At 50.1% G+C, this 17,997-nt stretch overlaps 1 protein-coding gene across 6 annotated transcripts; it reads right to left on the bottom strand.

Annotated features, from left to right (window-relative positions):
- Positions 1-245: 245 nt before the first annotated feature.
- TMOD1 (tropomodulin 1) lies at positions 246-16,097 on the bottom strand. 6 transcript variants are annotated; one of them, XM_090132410.1, is made up of 11 exons: positions 15,951-16,087; positions 15,300-15,413; positions 13,110-13,273; positions 11,096-11,252; positions 9,192-9,311; positions 7,791-7,880; positions 6,530-6,660; positions 4,891-4,998; positions 4,343-4,486; positions 3,118-3,262; positions 246-808 (listed from the first exon to the last, which is right to left on the bottom strand). In XM_090132410.1, exons 3-11 carry the CDS (start codon positions 13,227-13,229, stop codon positions 744-746), a joined length of 1,080 nt encoding a protein of 359 aa, XP_089988536.1. In that variant the 5' UTR covers positions 13,230-13,273; positions 15,300-15,413; positions 15,951-16,087; the 3' UTR covers positions 246-743. The 6 variants fall into 6 exon arrangements, with proteins under 6 accessions (XP_089988536.1, XP_089988538.1, XP_089988537.1 ...); XM_090132412.1 differs by lacking the exon at positions 15,300-15,413 and having other exon boundaries at positions 15,951-16,097; XM_090132411.1 differs by lacking the exon at positions 15,951-16,087 and having other exon boundaries at positions 15,300-15,574.
- Between the last annotated feature and the right edge of the window lie 1,900 nt (positions 16,098-17,997).

Below are 17,997 nucleotides of genomic sequence, written 5' to 3'. Positions count from 1 at the left end.
TTTCAGGCCAAACTCAGGATTTGCATCGGATCCCTAAAAGTGATGTTTTTATTCAGACGCACATCGGGTAGAATGATGCTAAACCATTCTCCAGTGCTCAGTTTTTGAGACTCTTATTTCACAATTGGTGGCCTTAAGTTCAACTTAACTGCACGGCTGTGGGGAGGATCGATCTTTTCTAAGAAAACGTGGGGATTCGTTTGAAAAGCAGCACATCTAACTGACTCAGCAAATGTTGGTTTAAAAAAAAAAAAAAGTACACTTTGCAGTTATCTAATTTAGCCACGTTTCTGAATAGTAGAATTTCTTGTTAAACTAGTTGCTACTCTATAGTTACTTGAGATCGTTTTGGGAAAAAAAAAAAATAAAGTATTTTTCTAACACTTCTGTAATTTGTGTGGAACAGCTGTATCTCTCACTCATGCTACCTCTATGAAACACTGTGCAGAAAGTTTATAGAAAAATGAGGTCCCAGGTTAATGCAGTTACTTTTACACCGGGATGTACGCTCAGCTGAGGTTGCATAACATTGGCAGGTTACTGGCATGAATAGTTTCCAGCTCTACAGAAAACATCAACAGTGCTACTGGATAAAAATCTTCAACTACAGCCACTAGTTACTTTAAACTGTTAGTGCATGAAACAGGACCGAGGCACCACAAATAACTCTCTCAAGGCACTTCTTTGCCTTTAGGTTGTCACAGTAGCACAGACCCGCTGGGAAAGACCTCCATGGTTGGGAGCTACACTCCAGTTCTGCACTTGGGAAAAATAGGCCCGTTCAACTCCGCAAGTCTTCTCTTCCTCACTGAAAAAGAAGAGGAAGAGGAGTCAGCCATGGCAGTGGGAAGATGCGAGTGGCTTTGTCACTGTAAGAAGGACACTTTCTGCCAGGAAAGATAAATTATAGCACGAGCAGCAGGTATGGCCCTCCTTACAGAGGTTAAAGATAAGGAAAGCAGGCTGAGGCTGCTGTCTCATTCTTACGGTCAGAAACTACTGTCAAGCTTTCTTCCCTTATTCTTCAATTATAGCTCATGCAGCTATCTTTGCAATCTGACTTGGGCTAAAACATCTCTTCTGGCTATCTCCCAACTGGGAGATAGATATCTGGCTATATAATGGCTATCTCCCAACGGGAGATAGATGTCATAGTTCCTTTTTCTTCTAGTTTCTCCCTTCTCTTCTCAAATTAAATATACATACATATATACATGATTTTTATTATTATTATTTTTTTAACTAACAACTTGAGTTTTCAGGCCTTTGATCATGATTGAGTCAGTCAAAGCAGCTTCATATCTGTGTTTAGAGTTGTTTTACTCTGACAGCTCCATCCCTGACTTTTCAAGAAATGAATGTGAGGGAAAAACAAACCGAATAAAATAGTATAGACAGGATGCAGAAGTTAGCTCATGAGCATGGAACACCTTCACAGCTGGGTCAGATCTTAGAGAAGAGAAAATAGAGAACCAAGAGTGAACACCAGCAGCATCAGGTGATGGTAGGCAAGAGCACTGGAGTGGAGCAGAGACAGCTTTTGCTGACAGGGAGGAAAATAAAAGTTTTTCTATACTTATACATCATCCAGGTGTAGGGTGTGAGAAGCTATTGCCAGAGACCATCACACCGATGAATGTGAGCTGCAAACAAGAACCAAGTCAGACACAAATGCAGATCTTAATGGTCAGAGGCAAAATGTACAACTGCTACATGGAAGGCAAAACTGCACATTCCTTCCCTTCGAAGCAGGAACAATTAAAATATTAGATCCAGATCTTCCAGCTGAATATTGTGCATTCGTGCTTATTAAAAGCCTTGCTCTTGAAGACAGGAAATGGCAAGCCTTTTCTGGAGCTCTCTAGTGAACAGAAATCCAGCAGAAAGCAGAATAAATACACAATGAGCTGTAATAATTAAGTATTCTGTGTGGTCAGGGAGGAATTGACATGGGTCTGTGCCTGGCCATGTTTCCTAAGAGCATGGTACTGCCTGAAGCAAGATTGCTTCGTTATTTAAAACAAAGTGAAAACCAACAAAATACACTGCATTTATCATCTGACAACCACTTAGCACTTGTTGTGCTTTCCAAGCTGAAGTTGACTCACAAAGGATCAGAAGCCCCCATACATGGTAAATCACATGCAGATAAAAATGCAGGGTGCTAAGTTTTCACCATTCCTTCACCACTGCTGTATTTACATCAGGTCTGTCCTCAGGTGGCCCCACCTCCTGAATCTCCCTAGCACTAGAGCAGGGCAGGCACTGGCTTTGTCCCTGGGCACTGCTCAAACTTCCAAGGAAGGGTTTCTCGTAGAATGCGAGCCAAACAACTGGTCTGCAGACTTCTGCTTGTCCCACCCTGTCATATCTATTACTTGCTCAGAAGGGTTTGGTGGTTATGTCTTTAAACACCTCACCCACCCACCTGGGCTGGCACTTCCAATCTTGACCTGCTGCACAGATATCCAGTGCTCTATGGCAGCCAGTAGCCAGGCAATGGCAACCTTCTGTCACATGCATTAGCTTAAGCAGCACTTTTCAGACTTACCCCTGTTTTGCTTCGCAAGCAGTTCCCATCACTTCATTGAGAGTATTAATAGAACTGAAAGCCACCTCTCCCTAGAAATACTTAGCTTTATGGAGGAGAATGGGTCAAAACCCACTGTGTTCCAAATGCAACTCTATTATCTACTAAGTGTCATCTACTTGAAGTGGAAATGAAATTGGAGGAAGACAAGCAGTTGGCAGGAATCACAAGCACTGCTGTATCACAGACATCATTACCGAGGCACATTTACAGCTCTCGCTCCTTCCCAACAAGATCCATTGTTACGTCCAGAAGCACTCTTATCCATGATTTCAGGCTGCACAGCATCTCCAGGTTAAGAGCACATTCCATTGCCTTGCCAATAGCAACCATGAACGGGTCCTGTGGCATCTGGGAACTGGCAGGTGGAGGCTGTTCCTCCTTAAGGATCAAGGAATCATCAGGCTCCTGGGAAGGTGGTATCTGACTCAAATATACACCCAGCGGAGCCTTCAAGTGAGTGGCTGTCCTCCTCCCACAAGGGATTGCCCACAGTAGCTGCAGGGCTTGCAGCCAAGCCCACTCACCTAGGTCATTGTTATTCATCATGGCATTGGATGCTCGGAGCCGGGGACCTTGCTGAGTGAAATGGTAGCCAAACTTCAGCAGGGTGGTGTTTTTTTCCAGCATGTTCGCAATTTCCATTTCTACGTTGTTACCCAAAGGCTGGCTCTTTTGAAAACAGAAAACAGAAAAGCAAGTGAGGACAGACGTGCTTCCATTCCTGCTGCACAAATGCTGCGAGTTCCTCTTCACCACAGCCTTCAGCTGCCACCAGCTGGCCAGGGGATGGACCAGATAGTTCTGCTTCTCCCTTACTATTGCTAGTACCCCTACTAGGAGAGTTCACATATTTTATAGGAAACTTTGTGGATGCCCCGTCCATCCCTGGAGGTGTTCAAGGCCAGGTTGGATGGGGCCCTGGGCAGCCTGGGCTGCTATGAAATGTGGAGGTTGGTGGCCCTGCACGTGGCAGGAAGGTTGGAGATTCATCATCTTTGAGGTCTTTTCCAACCCTGGCCATTCCATGAGAAACTTGCACACATTTTTGTCCACTCTGCCTGGAGACTCCCAGTCACTGTCACGTTGCTCAGGCTCAGAATGAGCAGTTATATCTGCTGTCTTACTCCTTCCCTTTTATGGACCTGTTGATCCATTTGGCATTTCTGACTTGGAGCTGCTGGACACCTGCTGGCCTGGTCTGGTACAACCAACTGGTCCAGCTCGTGTCCAGCAGACACATTCAGGTTCTGCCCAAAGACTGTATTTGTTGAACAGACCTGCAGCTAAGAGGTACTTAGGGATCCCATCATTTTGATCTCACGGTCACCCAACCAAGAGCTCTATCTCCACCCCCTACATTTCTGCAGAAGACAAATTTGCCAAGACATCAACACCACTGTGCACTCCACAGCCCTCTTGATCTGTACCTGCTCTTTTCCTGCACTTCAGCAAACATTTCAGTTTTACTGATCAACTGCCATTAATTAGGCTTCCAGCTAAACTAAATGCTCAGAGCCCAGCATGACGTTGGGCAGGTGCATCACTGCACTTCCAGGGCAGCATTGGGAATGCAGAAACCTGCTTTGTTAACTGCTGAAGGCAGCAGCAGCACAAATGAGGAGCTAAAACCTCCCCCAAAACAAACTGGCAGCAGCAGAAGGCGGTCACCCTCCCCTCTGAGCAACGACTCGACCTCCTGCTAGCAGGATGCTGTCACTTGACCAGAGCTTCTGCTCCTTCGTGCTTTACCTGGTTGTCGATTCGGAGCTCTATGAGGGATGTGTTACTCTGGAGTGCTTCAACAAGAGCCAGGATGCCAGACCCAGAGATAAAGTTTGACTCCACATTCAGGCTCTTCAGCGTGTTATTGACCTTCAGCATTTCTGCCAGTGCCTGCAGGCAGAAGCGGTTGGGAAGAGCTGGCACGACACAGGCAGGGTCAGAGTGCTCTGGAGCAGCTGGGGTTGGCTCCCCTCTTCCCTGGAGGATACCTGGAAGAGCTGGTATGCTCTGTGGTGTCACTGCCACCACAAGGGAGAGTTCTGTGAAAGACGAAGGGGATTCCCTCTAATCCTGAAGGGATTCTTGAACCTGAGCGTGCTGAAGGCCACAGCAATGCCTTCTATGCAGAAATGTTCAGACCCACCCCAAAAAAGGACAGCCCCCACCTGTGACAGCTTCTTGTCCATCCCTTCAACCTGCCCTCCATGTGACACTACAACCAAACACCTTGTCCAAGAGGAAGCCCTGCTGCAGCTCTGCCACGAGCAGCCAGCACAGCGTGGCACCGTACTTACAAAAGCAACGGGATCGTTGCTCCTCGTTCCAACTATGCTCAACTTCTTCACATAAGTGTTAGTCTTCAGTGCTTCAGCACAGGCTTTTAAAGTTGGTATGGGAATATTCTGTGGAAAGGAACACAGAGGACCTGTGTCAGGTCATGAAAGGTATGCAGTACGTTTAAACTATATTCCATAATTCTCGCTGAGATCAACTCGCTAGAAGAAATTTAGGAAGGGATTGATGAGTGCTTTTATAAGCTCTCTTGCTATAATTGCATGGCCTAAGGAGTGTGGTAATGTCTCTATCCTGTTTCCCACCCTGCCTTAGTTTGAAGATGCAGTTTCTTCGCTGTTTAACTCTCCAGAAACTTAGATATACGTGAACTGAGACTCATGGAGACGTACATAGCTAGGATGCATAAGCCCATGCAGCACTGCTCCTATGCTTTCTAGATGAACGACACACTGAGCAACATCCAGACTACGTTCCAGAAACTTTCCAACTTTGGGGCCTGAACCAGAAAGATCTGAACTGATTTCCCTCTAGTGCAAACTACAATCGCTTCTGACTGCTACAAAGCAACATAAATGTGGCCATAAAACATGCTTCAGACTAACATTTGCCATGGTAGGTCCCAGAACAGAAAGGAAATCCATGCTGCTTATTCTCAATTCATCCACAATCAGCAGTTTTTGCTTTATTAGCATTTCAGGTACCCTTTTCAGAATTTTCACTGGTTTAAAATGTTAAGCTGTAGCTTCACGCGTTGGTTGGTTGGATCCCACCATTTGCTGTCATCCACAGTCAAAGCCATTTGCAGTCAGCAGCTTATCATCTCCTTCACCATCACTGCCCAGTTTTATAAACTGTCCCAGAACCATAGATCTAACACCAATATCATTTGTCTTCCTACCAGAACCCAAGGCTGGCATCCTCCCAGATATTCATGGTTACTAGCCTGAACTGAATAAGCAAAAGTAAAAACCTTTTCATTACAGAAAGGTGCACACTGCACACACAGATGCTCTCGATATGCACATTCCTGCCACTTGAATGCATCACGACTTCAGCAAACCCCATGGGCTGGGGGTAGTCAAGTCAGAATGTACATATATAATGTACATATACATTCTACCTGTATACATATGTGCCCAGGAGTCACACAAGGAGTGGTGCTGTGCCCTGGCCTGCTTTCTGCAAGAAGTAGAGTCCCAAAGAAGGGACAGGTGGGAGATGGACTGTGTTACACAGTTCTTACTTTCATGGCAAGCATCAAGATTACAAAACCATTTTCCTTCCACCACTTTGCCTTGCAGAAAATTGTCTCTACCTTACCTCTACCAAATGATGGAGGATACCTGGAAGAACTGGTATGCTCTGTGGTGTCAGGTGACTAAACCATTAAAAGAACCCAGGACGCTTGAAACCAGACAGGCTGGAGGCAGCTTTCTGCACCTGCCCCCAGTGCAGCTCAGCTCCTCATCATTATCCCACAGCAGACACCAATTCCCCCTGCCCATAAAGTGGGAAGCACTGGGGTTTCTCTTCTGGCCAAGTGCAGGATTATGGTATTGCCCCATGCAGCTTGGTCTTTGCCCTCTGCATACCAAATGTGTTGTGTTGTTAGAGAGAAGAGCAGGCAGGTGCACATACCATAATATTGTTAAGGTTGACCTCCTCAAGATCAGGGTCATTGTTCTGTATTCGTTTCAGGGTTTCTTCCACGTCCGTCGAGTTTGGCTCCTCATCAGGAACTGGTTTGTACTTTGTGGGCTTTATCACACCTGCAAGTGAAAAGCAAGAAAGGGAAAATGTAAGCCCCTAGGGTAATGGCATGTCCTCTTTAGGTGCATTTCTCTTCTTTGAAGAGCAACAGTGGAAGAGAGAAACACGACCTGAGCAGCAGACATGAGATGAAAGACTGCACAAGCATTTACTAGCCTTGCAGACACTCATGTGCATCCAGGGATGCTGCCTGGCACTGGAGACAACCAGTTTGGGATGGTTGGTGTCTGCTGCCAAGTGCTCCTGGGGACCAGAGCCAGGTGACAGCAGGTGTGCCACCCATGTGGGCTGTGCACCCTCCTGGATGAGGCCAGGGCTGAGGAGTGCTGGTGGGAACAGAGCAAAGATGCAGCAGAGGCTGCACCAGCAATCAGACAGGGGGTGGCAACTGCATGGGCTTTAAGGTCCTTTCCAACCAAAGCCTATTCTAGGATACTTGATCCTACACACTCTTCAAACACCCATCTGAGAGCAGACCCATGTTAAGATGCACAAGGAGATGGCAAAGAAGGGACAGCCACAGCACTGCTCCATCAGCCAATGCAGCACCCTTTTCCTAGCAGTTTGCTCTGTGAGACCACCACCACCATTCCTCTGAGCAGTTCCTGTCCTCCCCTACTGGCCACGATTTGGAAGGAAAGACTGAACGCGAAGAAATATTTTTTGCTTCCTCTTGCAAGTGATGTGCTTTACTTCTGACATGAAGAAACCATTCTGGCTGGAATGCCTTCCCAAGAGATACCTTTTCTGCTCAACATGGACTAACCTTCCAGCTGACCTCCCCAAGGGAGCTGCTGAACAGACTCTGGGAGGAAGCACTTCCACTTATGCGTCTCCCCTGGTTGGGGGCAACCACTCCACCCCCCCAGAAGAGCCAGAGATTCTCTGGCAAACTCCAGGAGATGGCAGACTGCAAAGGAAACGTCACCAACCCAAGGCTGGACAGCTGTAGCAACTGTGCTCCAGCCAAAGAGAGGGCCTTTGCTCACACACAAGAGCCTGGCAGGGCTGTCAGGAGTCCAGTGAAAGTAAAAACCCAACCCTCAGCCTAAAAATAATTCCCACTTCACCTCTGCATCCAAGCTGGCAGGCAAATGCTGCAGCCTGCAAGGCATGCTGGATCACTTACTGTTAAGTCCTTCTTTGTTCACGATGGTGCTGCTACCCAGTGCCTCGTAGTACTGCTGGTTACTCATCAAGGTGTGCATGCCAAGGATGGCTAGAGATAAAATACAAGGAGAACAAAATCTGTTGCAGGCTCCAAAGCCAGAAGGCTGACATGCCTGTGCAGCCCAAAACAGAGTCAGCAGCACAATGCATTTCTCTGTCCAGGCACAGAACAACGTATGGAGGAGGTGGGACCGAGCCCCCAGCTGTCACAGACACACAGCAGGGCTCAAATGCTCTCTTGTTCATGGCAGTGCAGCTTGACTCACAGATGGCGGTTCAGCTGAGGATGGCAACTTGGAGTGTTTGTTTTCTCTGCCAGGTGCCCAAATTTTCCAGGGCGCCCAACTGCTAGGAAAAAGCCATTTTATTTGCAGGCTCAGCACTTGCACGCATTGTTGGTCTGAAAACGCAGCCCCTCTGCCCACCAGCACTGCGAGATCGAGGCTGCAGGCAGGGAAAGGGTTGGCTATCACAGCCATGCACAGGCATGCAGGGCTGGAGTTTACACCAGCAGGTGACACGGCACTGTGGTGTGGCATTCACTGTGTCTTGCTCAAAGGCACTCAAACCAAAAGATATCCTCCCTCTTCTGCCTTCTCCAACACACCAAAGGCACAGGATCCCATCCAAGGCTTGTCAGGAGCCACCCACAAGGACTATCCCCCCACTGGGCTTGCCAAGGACAGGAGCCAATGCATCCTGGCTGACAATGAGCCCTGCAAGATAGGCAGGAGCTTTCTCACAGTCTTAGCAAACTTGGAAAAGCAGCACTGCCAATACTGAGCCTTCAGCACAGCTTGTATCATACCATTCCCACTGCCACTTCAAGCATCTTCTCCCCAGAAGTGCAGAAATGGGTGCCCCAGGCAGTATTTCTCTGTGAAAATAAATGCCTTGGAGGTCTGGCACTCAGAAAAACTGAGCAGGGACGTTAGGAGCACCGTGGAAAAGCAAAACAAAGAGAAGTAGGGCTCAGTCAGGGCATGCATATGGAAAGCCCCAGTGCAGAAATGACACCAGAGCACGGAAGATATCTCAGTGGTGGGGTTATCCCAGCTGCCTCACAGCAAAGCATGCAAAATTTTGTGAGGCTTGGTGGAGAGAAGGGAGAAACCAGCAGGCCAGGGATAAGCTCTGCTCCTCCCTGCTCAGCGTTGGTCTGTGCTCCTCATGAATCACATCGGGACGTGGGACTGAGAGTAACTTTAAATACACGTTTCCTTTTTAACAAAGAACTAAATCCTGTCAAAACTGGTGACATTTACACAATCAGCTAAGAGCTCAATAGCTGAGCTCCCATAAAAAAAGATCAGACAGCGGCAAAATAACTCAACCCCCAATTCACATGTAACTGTTTTACCAGCAATGTCACAGAGCTCCGCATCGGAGGCATTAGCAAGGGCTTCCTCCAGCTCCGGCTCCAGGGTCACACTTTCCAGAACAGGATCCATTGGCTTCTGCTTGGGGATCCAAGCTTTTCCTATAAATGCAAAGTGAGGTCACACTCAGCATAGCTGCAGCACCTGTCCCACAGCTGCAGGGCTGTGTTTTGCTGCTCCTGCCAGCGTGTGGGGTAAGAATTGCATGGTGTAAAAGGCAATGGGGACAGACAGACCTAGGAGAGAGTGACTATGGAGGAGCAGCAGAGAGGAAGCGTTAGGCACTGACTGAAGCCCTCATGCTGCTTGGGGGAAGAGGAGAATTGGGAGGGAGGTGGTTTTAGTTTGCTTTCGGATCTCGCTGCTCTCGTCTCTCAGCAGCAGGCAATAAATCACGTTTGGCCCGTGGCCGTAATTGGTGAGTGATCTCCCTGCTCTTATCTCAGTCCTTGAGCCTTTTTCCATCACATTTCCCTCCTCTCCCCACCCCTTGGTCCTGCTGAGGAAGGGGGGGTAAGAGAGCTTCCCATCAGGCTGCAGCTGGCACAGACCCACTTCAAGGTGCCAGAACACACCCTGCGTGCACCTCCCCTGCTGGAGCTGGATGCTTTTAACAGCTGTGTCTGCAACAGCCGAGTGGCACTTTGTACAGGAGCATGACTCTGACGCACAGCACTCAGAAAGCACAGCCTGACCTGGAAACTTCACTTCTTTGAAGGCTGCGTCACCCATCAAACTGCCCTTCCACTGCCCCAAGGAGAAAAGAGGGCACTCTCCCTTTGCAGCCCTTGGGATTTGCCCTGACAGTGGGCATGTGGGACCCTTCCTGTGGTCAGAAGGCTCTGGGAAGGCATGAGCAGTGGGGCAGGGCCTTACCAGCCCTCCCTTCAGAGCTCAGCATCGCTGCACAGATAGCAAGTGCAAGGCCTGGCATGCCAGCCAGAGCTATTTTCATCTCCTCTCTGAAACCAGAGCCAGAGAACGGAGGGGAGAAACAAAGATCCTGTTTGCAGGGGTGTGCAAGCACAGAGGAGCTAAATTTAGCCCCAGGAAAGGAGCAGCTGCACGGAGGGCTCTCCTGTGGCGAGATGGGGGTTGCAATAAGCAGGGAAATGGCTCATCTCCTCCCCTGCACCGTTGTCCCCACAGGGGGCAAAGCTGCAGGCTGTGCGCCCATGCATCCCAGGGTGGCAGCAAGGGCTGAGAGCATCCTGGCAGCTTGCAGACTGCACGTGCTATCAGGTCAGTTGTGCAGGCAAGCGGGCAAGCTCAGCTCTGCCAGCTCCTTTCACTGTAACTATCAGGGTTTAGTTTCAGGAAGCTTGCTGTCTTGGCCATGCTGTACCACGCAGGAAGCGGGGCCAGCAGAGCCGGTGCTGTGCCTGGCAATGGAGCAGCTCTGTGCTCTGCAGCACGACTAGCAGGGGTAGCGATTAGAGGGCAGCTTCAGGGGAGGCTCACCACGTGTTCACAGAATCGCAGCACGTCATTCGATCATAGGATGCCATTTCAGCCCATTCTGTAGGTTGAAAAGGACCTCAAAAATCACATCTAGTTTCAACCCCCTGCTACGTGCAGGGTCGCACCCTGAGCCAAGGAGGTGGTGCTGCTGCAGGGAGGGTGCAGGAAGCAGAGGCATGCAAGTTGTGGGAGACCAGAAAACAAGGCTGGGACTGTTGTGACATGATGAAGACCAGAAAGAAATCATCAGGATCATCGCATCTGAGCGGAGCTGTGCTGCTCCTCTGCACCAGGGTGCAAGGATGCAGCACGAGCAGCAGTGCTGGAAGGCAGAGCAGCACCTGCAGGAGGAGGGTCCTGCTGTGCATGCTCTGCAGGCTTCCCACCCATCCTGCCTTCACCACAACGCAGTGGATGACCATACCTCTCTTTTCACCAGTGAAAGGCACCAAGTCCTCTCTGTCCTTAATGTCTTTTGCCTGCTGCTCTAGGTGGGCCATGAGTTCTTCCCTTTTGAACGGGCCGGTTGGTGGTTTTTGCGTCTGATCCCTCTGCCGGAGCCCTGCTGGCAGCAATGCATTCTGTGCACAGAAGGGAGGAACACGGATTATCCCTGCAGGCCAGGTCCATCATACTCCTGCCCTTCTCTACTTCCCTCCTCGTGCCACATTTCTTCTTCTGCACCATTGCACGCTTTGCTTCTCCTCGCACTACAGGCTCTCTCCATCCTGCCCTGCTGACTCCCATCCCACTGAAGACTTCAGTATGGAATTTCAAACTCCAGCTCCACTGCAAGATCTCCATGCTGACAAGTGGATGCTCCTCTACAACAGCAACTACCACCTTTTCTCCAGGGGCTCCCTCCTCCTGCCCTCCTCCCACATGCTTACTGCCTTCTAAGCTCAGCGTGGCTTCTCTGTGCCTGCTCATGTGCCAGCACTCACATGGAGGTGGAGGCTGTGCATGCCCGTGAGGATCACGTCCTCATGTCCCATAAGGATCAGCTCAGGCAAACCCCCACATCTGTCACGCAGAGGAATGGAGCTGCAGCGCTCTCTTTAGCCACTTGTGACCCTTCACACAACTACAGGCAAGGCATGGCACAGATGGTCACACCAGAAAGGCTATGCACGCAGTTCCACCGTAGAATAAAGCCCCAAGAGCCTCAGCCCTCTTTCCAGGCTGCCTCCTCATTATTCAGCTGCATGGGCCACCATGGGAAGTTGCTTTGTGCCTGACACATAAGGCACGTAAGCACCTGCTTATATTTAAATATAGAACAGCCTTAATGCAATAAGTAAGACTGTTCCCAGATTTGGCACTAAGCACGTTCTTTAAAGCTTTGCCGGAGAGGAGTCGCCACTTATTTTTTAAGACATCCAAGGTGATTTTCAACAAGATGCTCAATTTTCTGCGCCCACCTACACAACTGACTTCAATTTAAACCTATTGCAGTGAAAATCCTGCACAGAACTAATAGGAAACAATTAGGTACATCCTGGTGCTGATCAGGCACAGCTTCTCAAGCTTTGTGCCGTGCCAGGTGAGCCTACCAGCACACACGCATAATCCTAAAAGACAGCCTGACTCCCTTTAATTATTCTTCCGTGTTGACATTTGCAATTAAAAATAGTGATGATGCAACCAGCGCTACCCATCGTTTCCCCCAGCAACACTACTGCACATCACAGCAGCAATTTCTCACTCGGCGGTGCCCAGCCTCATCACCTGGTGCTGCCATAAGCCAGCAGCCCGCCAGCTGGCTCTGCACATCCCCTGCCATGGGCACAGGACAGCTCTGCATCCAAAAGGCTTTAGCTGCTTGGCATTATGATGTCCATTGTGTGTATTCGTGCAGCTCTTGCCAAAGTCGAGAAGAGATAAAGCAAATGGCCCATCCTGCAGAACTTCAGGGTTTGCTTTTCTGCCCATGTGCAGGGACGTATCGACCACCTGGAGTCTGCTCTGAAAACAAAACCCAGCCCACAAAACTCAAATGCCCCCTCCAAGGTGACTGTGCAGCTTCTGCAGGTTTCCCATGTATCGAGGCAGATCTTCCCAAAATACAAGGGTGTCAGGACGGTGAGAAGCCCAAGCAGCCAACGCCACACTGCAAAAAATGCTGCAAAGCAACAACCGTGCAACAACAGGCAAGTTTTCCAACAGTCTGGCCATTAATTGCTGAGCCAGAAATCGGTACAGTGCTGTCACACTGAAGTGTGCATGCTGGGAACAGGCAGGGGAACAGCACAAAACAAAGCCCCATACACAGTGGTGGCACAGCTGCTTCTGCTTTTCTAGGGCCAGCCTCCTCCATCCTTGCACCAAGTGCAGGCTCTGCAAAGGATTCGGTCGCAGAACAGGTCACTAGCACAGCTCATCTGCCCACAGCTAGATGGGATTTACCACTGAACAGGTCTCGTTTAAAAGCAACTTACATCAGGATCCAGCTCTTCCAGTTCATTCTCCAACTTCCTGAGCTCCTCCTCCGTCAGAGTTCCGAGGATCTTGTCCTCATCCAGGTCCCGGTATTTCTCTAGCTCCTTTCTGTAAGACATCGTAGAGCAGTCTGGCAAATCTCACTCCTGTGCTGAAGCAGGACCTGAAATGCAAACACAGAGCATAGCACTGCCTGCATGAAACATGACCCGGCAGCCCTGCTGGCGAGGGAGTGCTGGCTATCACAGAGTTGCACAAGATTTATGCTCTAAGCGTGGTTATCACCAGAGCACAGATTGCTCAGGAGCCCCCTGCCCATTTTCCACGCTGCCGGATGCACCTCGTCCTGTGGACTCACAGTCTGAGCCACCTCTGTGGGAACACAGCACAGCTGCCCCCCAACAACACCCACCCTTTGGGCAGTGGCAGTGCTCCCTCTGGAGCCCCCCGGCCACTTTCTGACTCAGACCTGCAGAAGATACTGAACTTATTTAAAGCAAGTTTTCCTTAGCAGGGCGGTTTCTCTACACAACTCCTAGGGCAGCTGTTGTTCCAGATAGGAGAATTATCTTTAGCTTGGCCACAAAAGGGCACATTAACACATACGTGGCTCGACGGCAAGCCCTTAAATTTAGAGCCGTCATCTGCTCGGATGCTCAGCCTCCCCTGGCACGGCTGCAGTCCCCACATTCCTGACACTCAGCACCTGGGGCTAGGGAATGATGCCTCACTCGTGGCTGTGCCAGCAGGCAGCTCATCTCCCAGCACAAACCCGGGGCAGCTCTCCCTGACCCACACCAGGGATTTATCATTACTGCATAGGAAACACAAACCAGACTCAACCAACACCTCTGCCGCTGCTCTTGTGAAGGACTGCAGCCACCCAAAAAGCTGGTTTTGCAGCCCACGGATAGCTGCTAAATGCTGCAGGTGTGCTGTCACGGGGATGCAGTGCAACGTACAAGCATCACACCTGGAGCCAGCATCCCTTCTTGGGCAGACCCGAGCAGGGTGCCTGCTGATCCTGCAGGGGACCATGCCCACACTGGCTGTCTGTACTGCTGCACAGCCAAGAGGTCCACAGAGGTCGTTCCCTTCAGTGAGCACCAGCAGAGCTGCATCTGTATTCTGCATCCAGTCTGATGCCCGCAGCGTAACAGAGGTCTTGGTGAGCTGAAAGGGTATAGAGCTGTCAGGATGAGCGTGGAGAAAAGCAGACTGTATGAGGAGAAGATGAGAGACCCAGACATTCTTCATCCTGGAGAGGGAAGGTGTTGTGGTTGGAACCCCAGCTCTGTTCCCCTTCCCCCTCCTCCTTGTGCCCTCCAACCCCCCCCACTGTCAGGACAGCAACAGCTTTGGGCCTGCTCAGAGGAGGATGATAGACAAGCAAGTTCCAGAGTTGCCTAGCCATCTAACATTTCCATAATTTGGTCTTAGAAGAATTCACAGGACCGTACAGCTGCTCAGGTTCCTCCTCCAAAAGCCAGGATGGGAACTGGGCTGCAAGATGATCCCCTCTTTTGACCAGAATAAAACAACTGTCTTCTACATCCACTTCATCTACCCGGTAGCAGCAAAGTCCTTGATGCTGTGATTCACATCTGAACTCAGATTCTGGTTCAGTGCAAGCTGGTTTAGCTGCCCTCCCTAGCAATACGCTGTTAAGCCACCACGAGCTCAGTCATGGTTGAAGGTCACCTTGGCTAAGCCACTTGCTTCTGCAGCAGTGTGTAACCCAGCCTCCAGGAGGATGTCACCCTATCTTGCTTTGCAGCTTTCTTATGTCGAGAAGCATGCGCGCAGCTTGCAGAGTAGCCAGGCGTCACAGAACTGTTTAGGTTTGGAAAAAACCTTCAAGATCATCAGGTTCAATCATCCCAGTTCTCAACAAAGCAGAGCACGCAGTGTCGCGGATGCCCCTGCTCAGTGAGCAGTGTCCTTCTTCATCCTGCTGATGGCAGAAACTCAGGCTTCTCCATAAAGATCTGCATTTCCTCCGGACTGACAAAACCTTTGTGGCCAGCAGCTGTTCACATGAGGCACAATGTGAAAGCTCAAGCTCCCCTCGGTAAGATATTTAAAAAACAGCATCTGGAAGGCATCATTTTAGATCTGCCAAAGCACACCTGTGCCTCACAGCCCTTCTCTCTCCAGCATGCCCACTGCCTGCAAGCCACGCAGCTCACCTCTCATTAAGCAGCCTTCATTATCAGCACGCTGTTAATGCAACACAACGCAGTGGAGACCAGGCAACACGTGGTGGGGTCAAACTCCGCCAAAGTCCCATCGCGTCGCAGCCTCTGCGTGCATGTAAACACAGCGCACGTAAACACAGCGCACGTAAACACAGACTCCTTAGGGTCGGGCTGTCACGCATCCGCTGCCTGCTTCTTAATTGCTCGGGTTCTAACGCCCACGAAAAGCACCGGCTCACAAACAGCACCATCACCGCTCTGCGATTCCAAGCTTTCCTCGGGAAACTCAGCATCCTGCGAGCTGCACGCTCAGCTCCGACCCACGTTCCCGCTAACCCCGATGGCCGCAGCTGCGCACGCAGGACGGAGCGCGGCTTCTGCCCAGCTTTGACCGCCCTGGCCGCGCTCCGTGCGGAGCATCGCCGCACGCCCCGTCTCACCGCCCGCATTGCGGGCTCAGCCCGCGCACCGCCGCCCCAGGGAGACGCGGAGCAGCGCCGGTCCCCGCAGGGCGTCCGTCTGCGGGGGTTCTGGATTTATATCCGTGCACGGCAACGCCGTTCCCGGCCCCGCGAGCGATGGAGACCGCGGGTCGGGCTGCGAAAGGAACGGGACCCTCCGAGCCCTCCGGAGCGCACGTACCGCGGCACCGCCTGCGGAGCCGCCTTCGCCTCTCGCCCCGCTCCTCCCCGCTCATCTCCCACCTCCCGGCCCGGCCGTCATCCAGCTGCGATGCTGGGAGCTCCTCCTGCCCCGCCGGGCTCCGGCGCTGCGCATAGCGGATGGTCCATCAGGGCAGCGCGGAGCGCCGAAATGTAGAGAGCAGCATCCAGCGCGGTAAGGCGGGGAGGAGGATTTTTCACACCCACCTCCAGTCCGGAGGAGAGGACAGCCCCCGCTTCCGCGGATACATCCTACTCCGTTTTTAGAACCTGCAATGAAACTTGAATTCCAATGAATTTCTAGGTTCCGGTGGGATTCTCTACCATCTCACCTCAATTCATCTTTCTGCAGCTTAAGCCCTTCTGCGCCCTGTTTTTTCTACCTATAAAAGATTTTTCATCCCCGAAAACTTTTACAGGTTTTTTTCTCCTCAGCCTTCTCTCATGCAGGCTAACTTCAAGACCCTCTATTCAAGCCAGGATCCTCAAACGCGACTGCTTCTTGCCTTCAGGACTCTTTGTAAATCACCCTTACAGAGGCTTTTTGCTCGTGGGTGAAGCCCCCAAATCATCATATGTAACAGCTGCCCACAGTTGCTTCCATCCTCCATACACCCGGCCGCCCACAATCACCACCCTGCCTCAGGGCACATCTCTGGGTGATAACCTAAAATACTCTTAAAAACCCTCGTTTTGGAGAAAGCAATAGGAATGTGCTGGTTTGAGCATCCTTAGAGCGTTCATAGTGCCCTGGAGTTACTGTGCTTGGCCAGAAGGAAAGAGGAAAGTGCCATTCCTCATCCCCACCGCAGATTGGTTCCCATAGGAGAAGTAGTAAGAAGTGTAATAATTAAAGTCCCTGAGAGCAGGTTCCCAAAGCAGAAGGATGACAGCAAGATTGAGTGCAAATGACAGATTAGGCTCCTGGCCAGTGCTCTTATCACAACTGAGTGTTAAGTGGTACAGCGTGCCAAGGAAAGGAGCAGCATCCTTTACCCAGCCCCACAGCTGAGAGGCAGTGCAACAGAGAGCAAAAAGTGGAGTGACACAAAACAACTTTGAGATCAATACTTTGAACAGCAACTATTGAACAAATACAAGAAATGAAGGCATTTTGTTCTCCTTGTCGTGCTCTGGTCAGACCTATTGTTATCAGAACACTTCAAGCCCTGTGTTTGGGTGCCAAAATGACTGTGGTTCAATCTGGGATGCAGAGCTACAGAATTCATCTGTGCAAAAGCAATGAGGCTAAGTGAATACGGTCCTTGCTTCTTAAGGCTGTAAGGCTGTTAGATTCCAGGGCAGCCAGCCACCAGCCACAACTGAGAATGGGGATAAGAAAAGAAGCTCAAAGGATCTTCATTCTCCTGAACATCTCCCAGGCTCTTTCCTTTTCTACAAATATAGCACTGCACGCTTCTGAGCCACAGTTCCCCCCTTCTGTCCATTCTGCCTTACCCACACAGGCAGCATGCTGGCAGCATCTAGGCAACAGGCTATGAAACACAGTAATGCCTGTATCACCCCCTAAGAACTTCCAAGGCCATTCGAGTTTAAAAGTAGACCAAAAAAACTAAAAAAAAAATAAAATACTGTGTTCAGAAGATTAGTAAGCACTGATCCGTGTGCTGGCAGGACACTACTCGCTCCAGTTTCCTGGGAGAAGCTCAAAACTTCTCAGAATCATTTCCCATTAAAAGTGAAAATAATCAGAAAGAAGGGGAAGGAATGCCCTGAATTGAAGGAAAGGGAGCAGGATTCAGAAAACTGGTACAACTCCTAACGAACAAGTACTCCAGTTGGGCAATTCATACTTTTCTGTGAAACTTCCTTGCCCCTAGGCTGGCATTTTCAACTATTCATCACCTGAGAAGTTAAGGAAGGGGGAAATCTCACCAATAAAGCCTGTCTTAGTCACAGGACTCAGAAATACACAGGGTGTCTTCCTTGTTTTCCAAGTGATAAAAATTCTACTAAAAAAAAAAAGAGTACCCAGTAATGGCAAGAATTATGTTTTAATAGCTATG

This window comes from Phasianus colchicus, chromosome Z (assembly GCF_987193195.1).
Source record: "Phasianus colchicus chromosome Z, bPhaCol1.hap1.1, whole genome shotgun sequence".
Classification (NCBI taxonomy): Eukaryota; Metazoa; Chordata; class Aves; order Galliformes; family Phasianidae; genus Phasianus; species Phasianus colchicus.
This window is presented reverse-complemented; position numbering and strand designations above follow the sequence as displayed.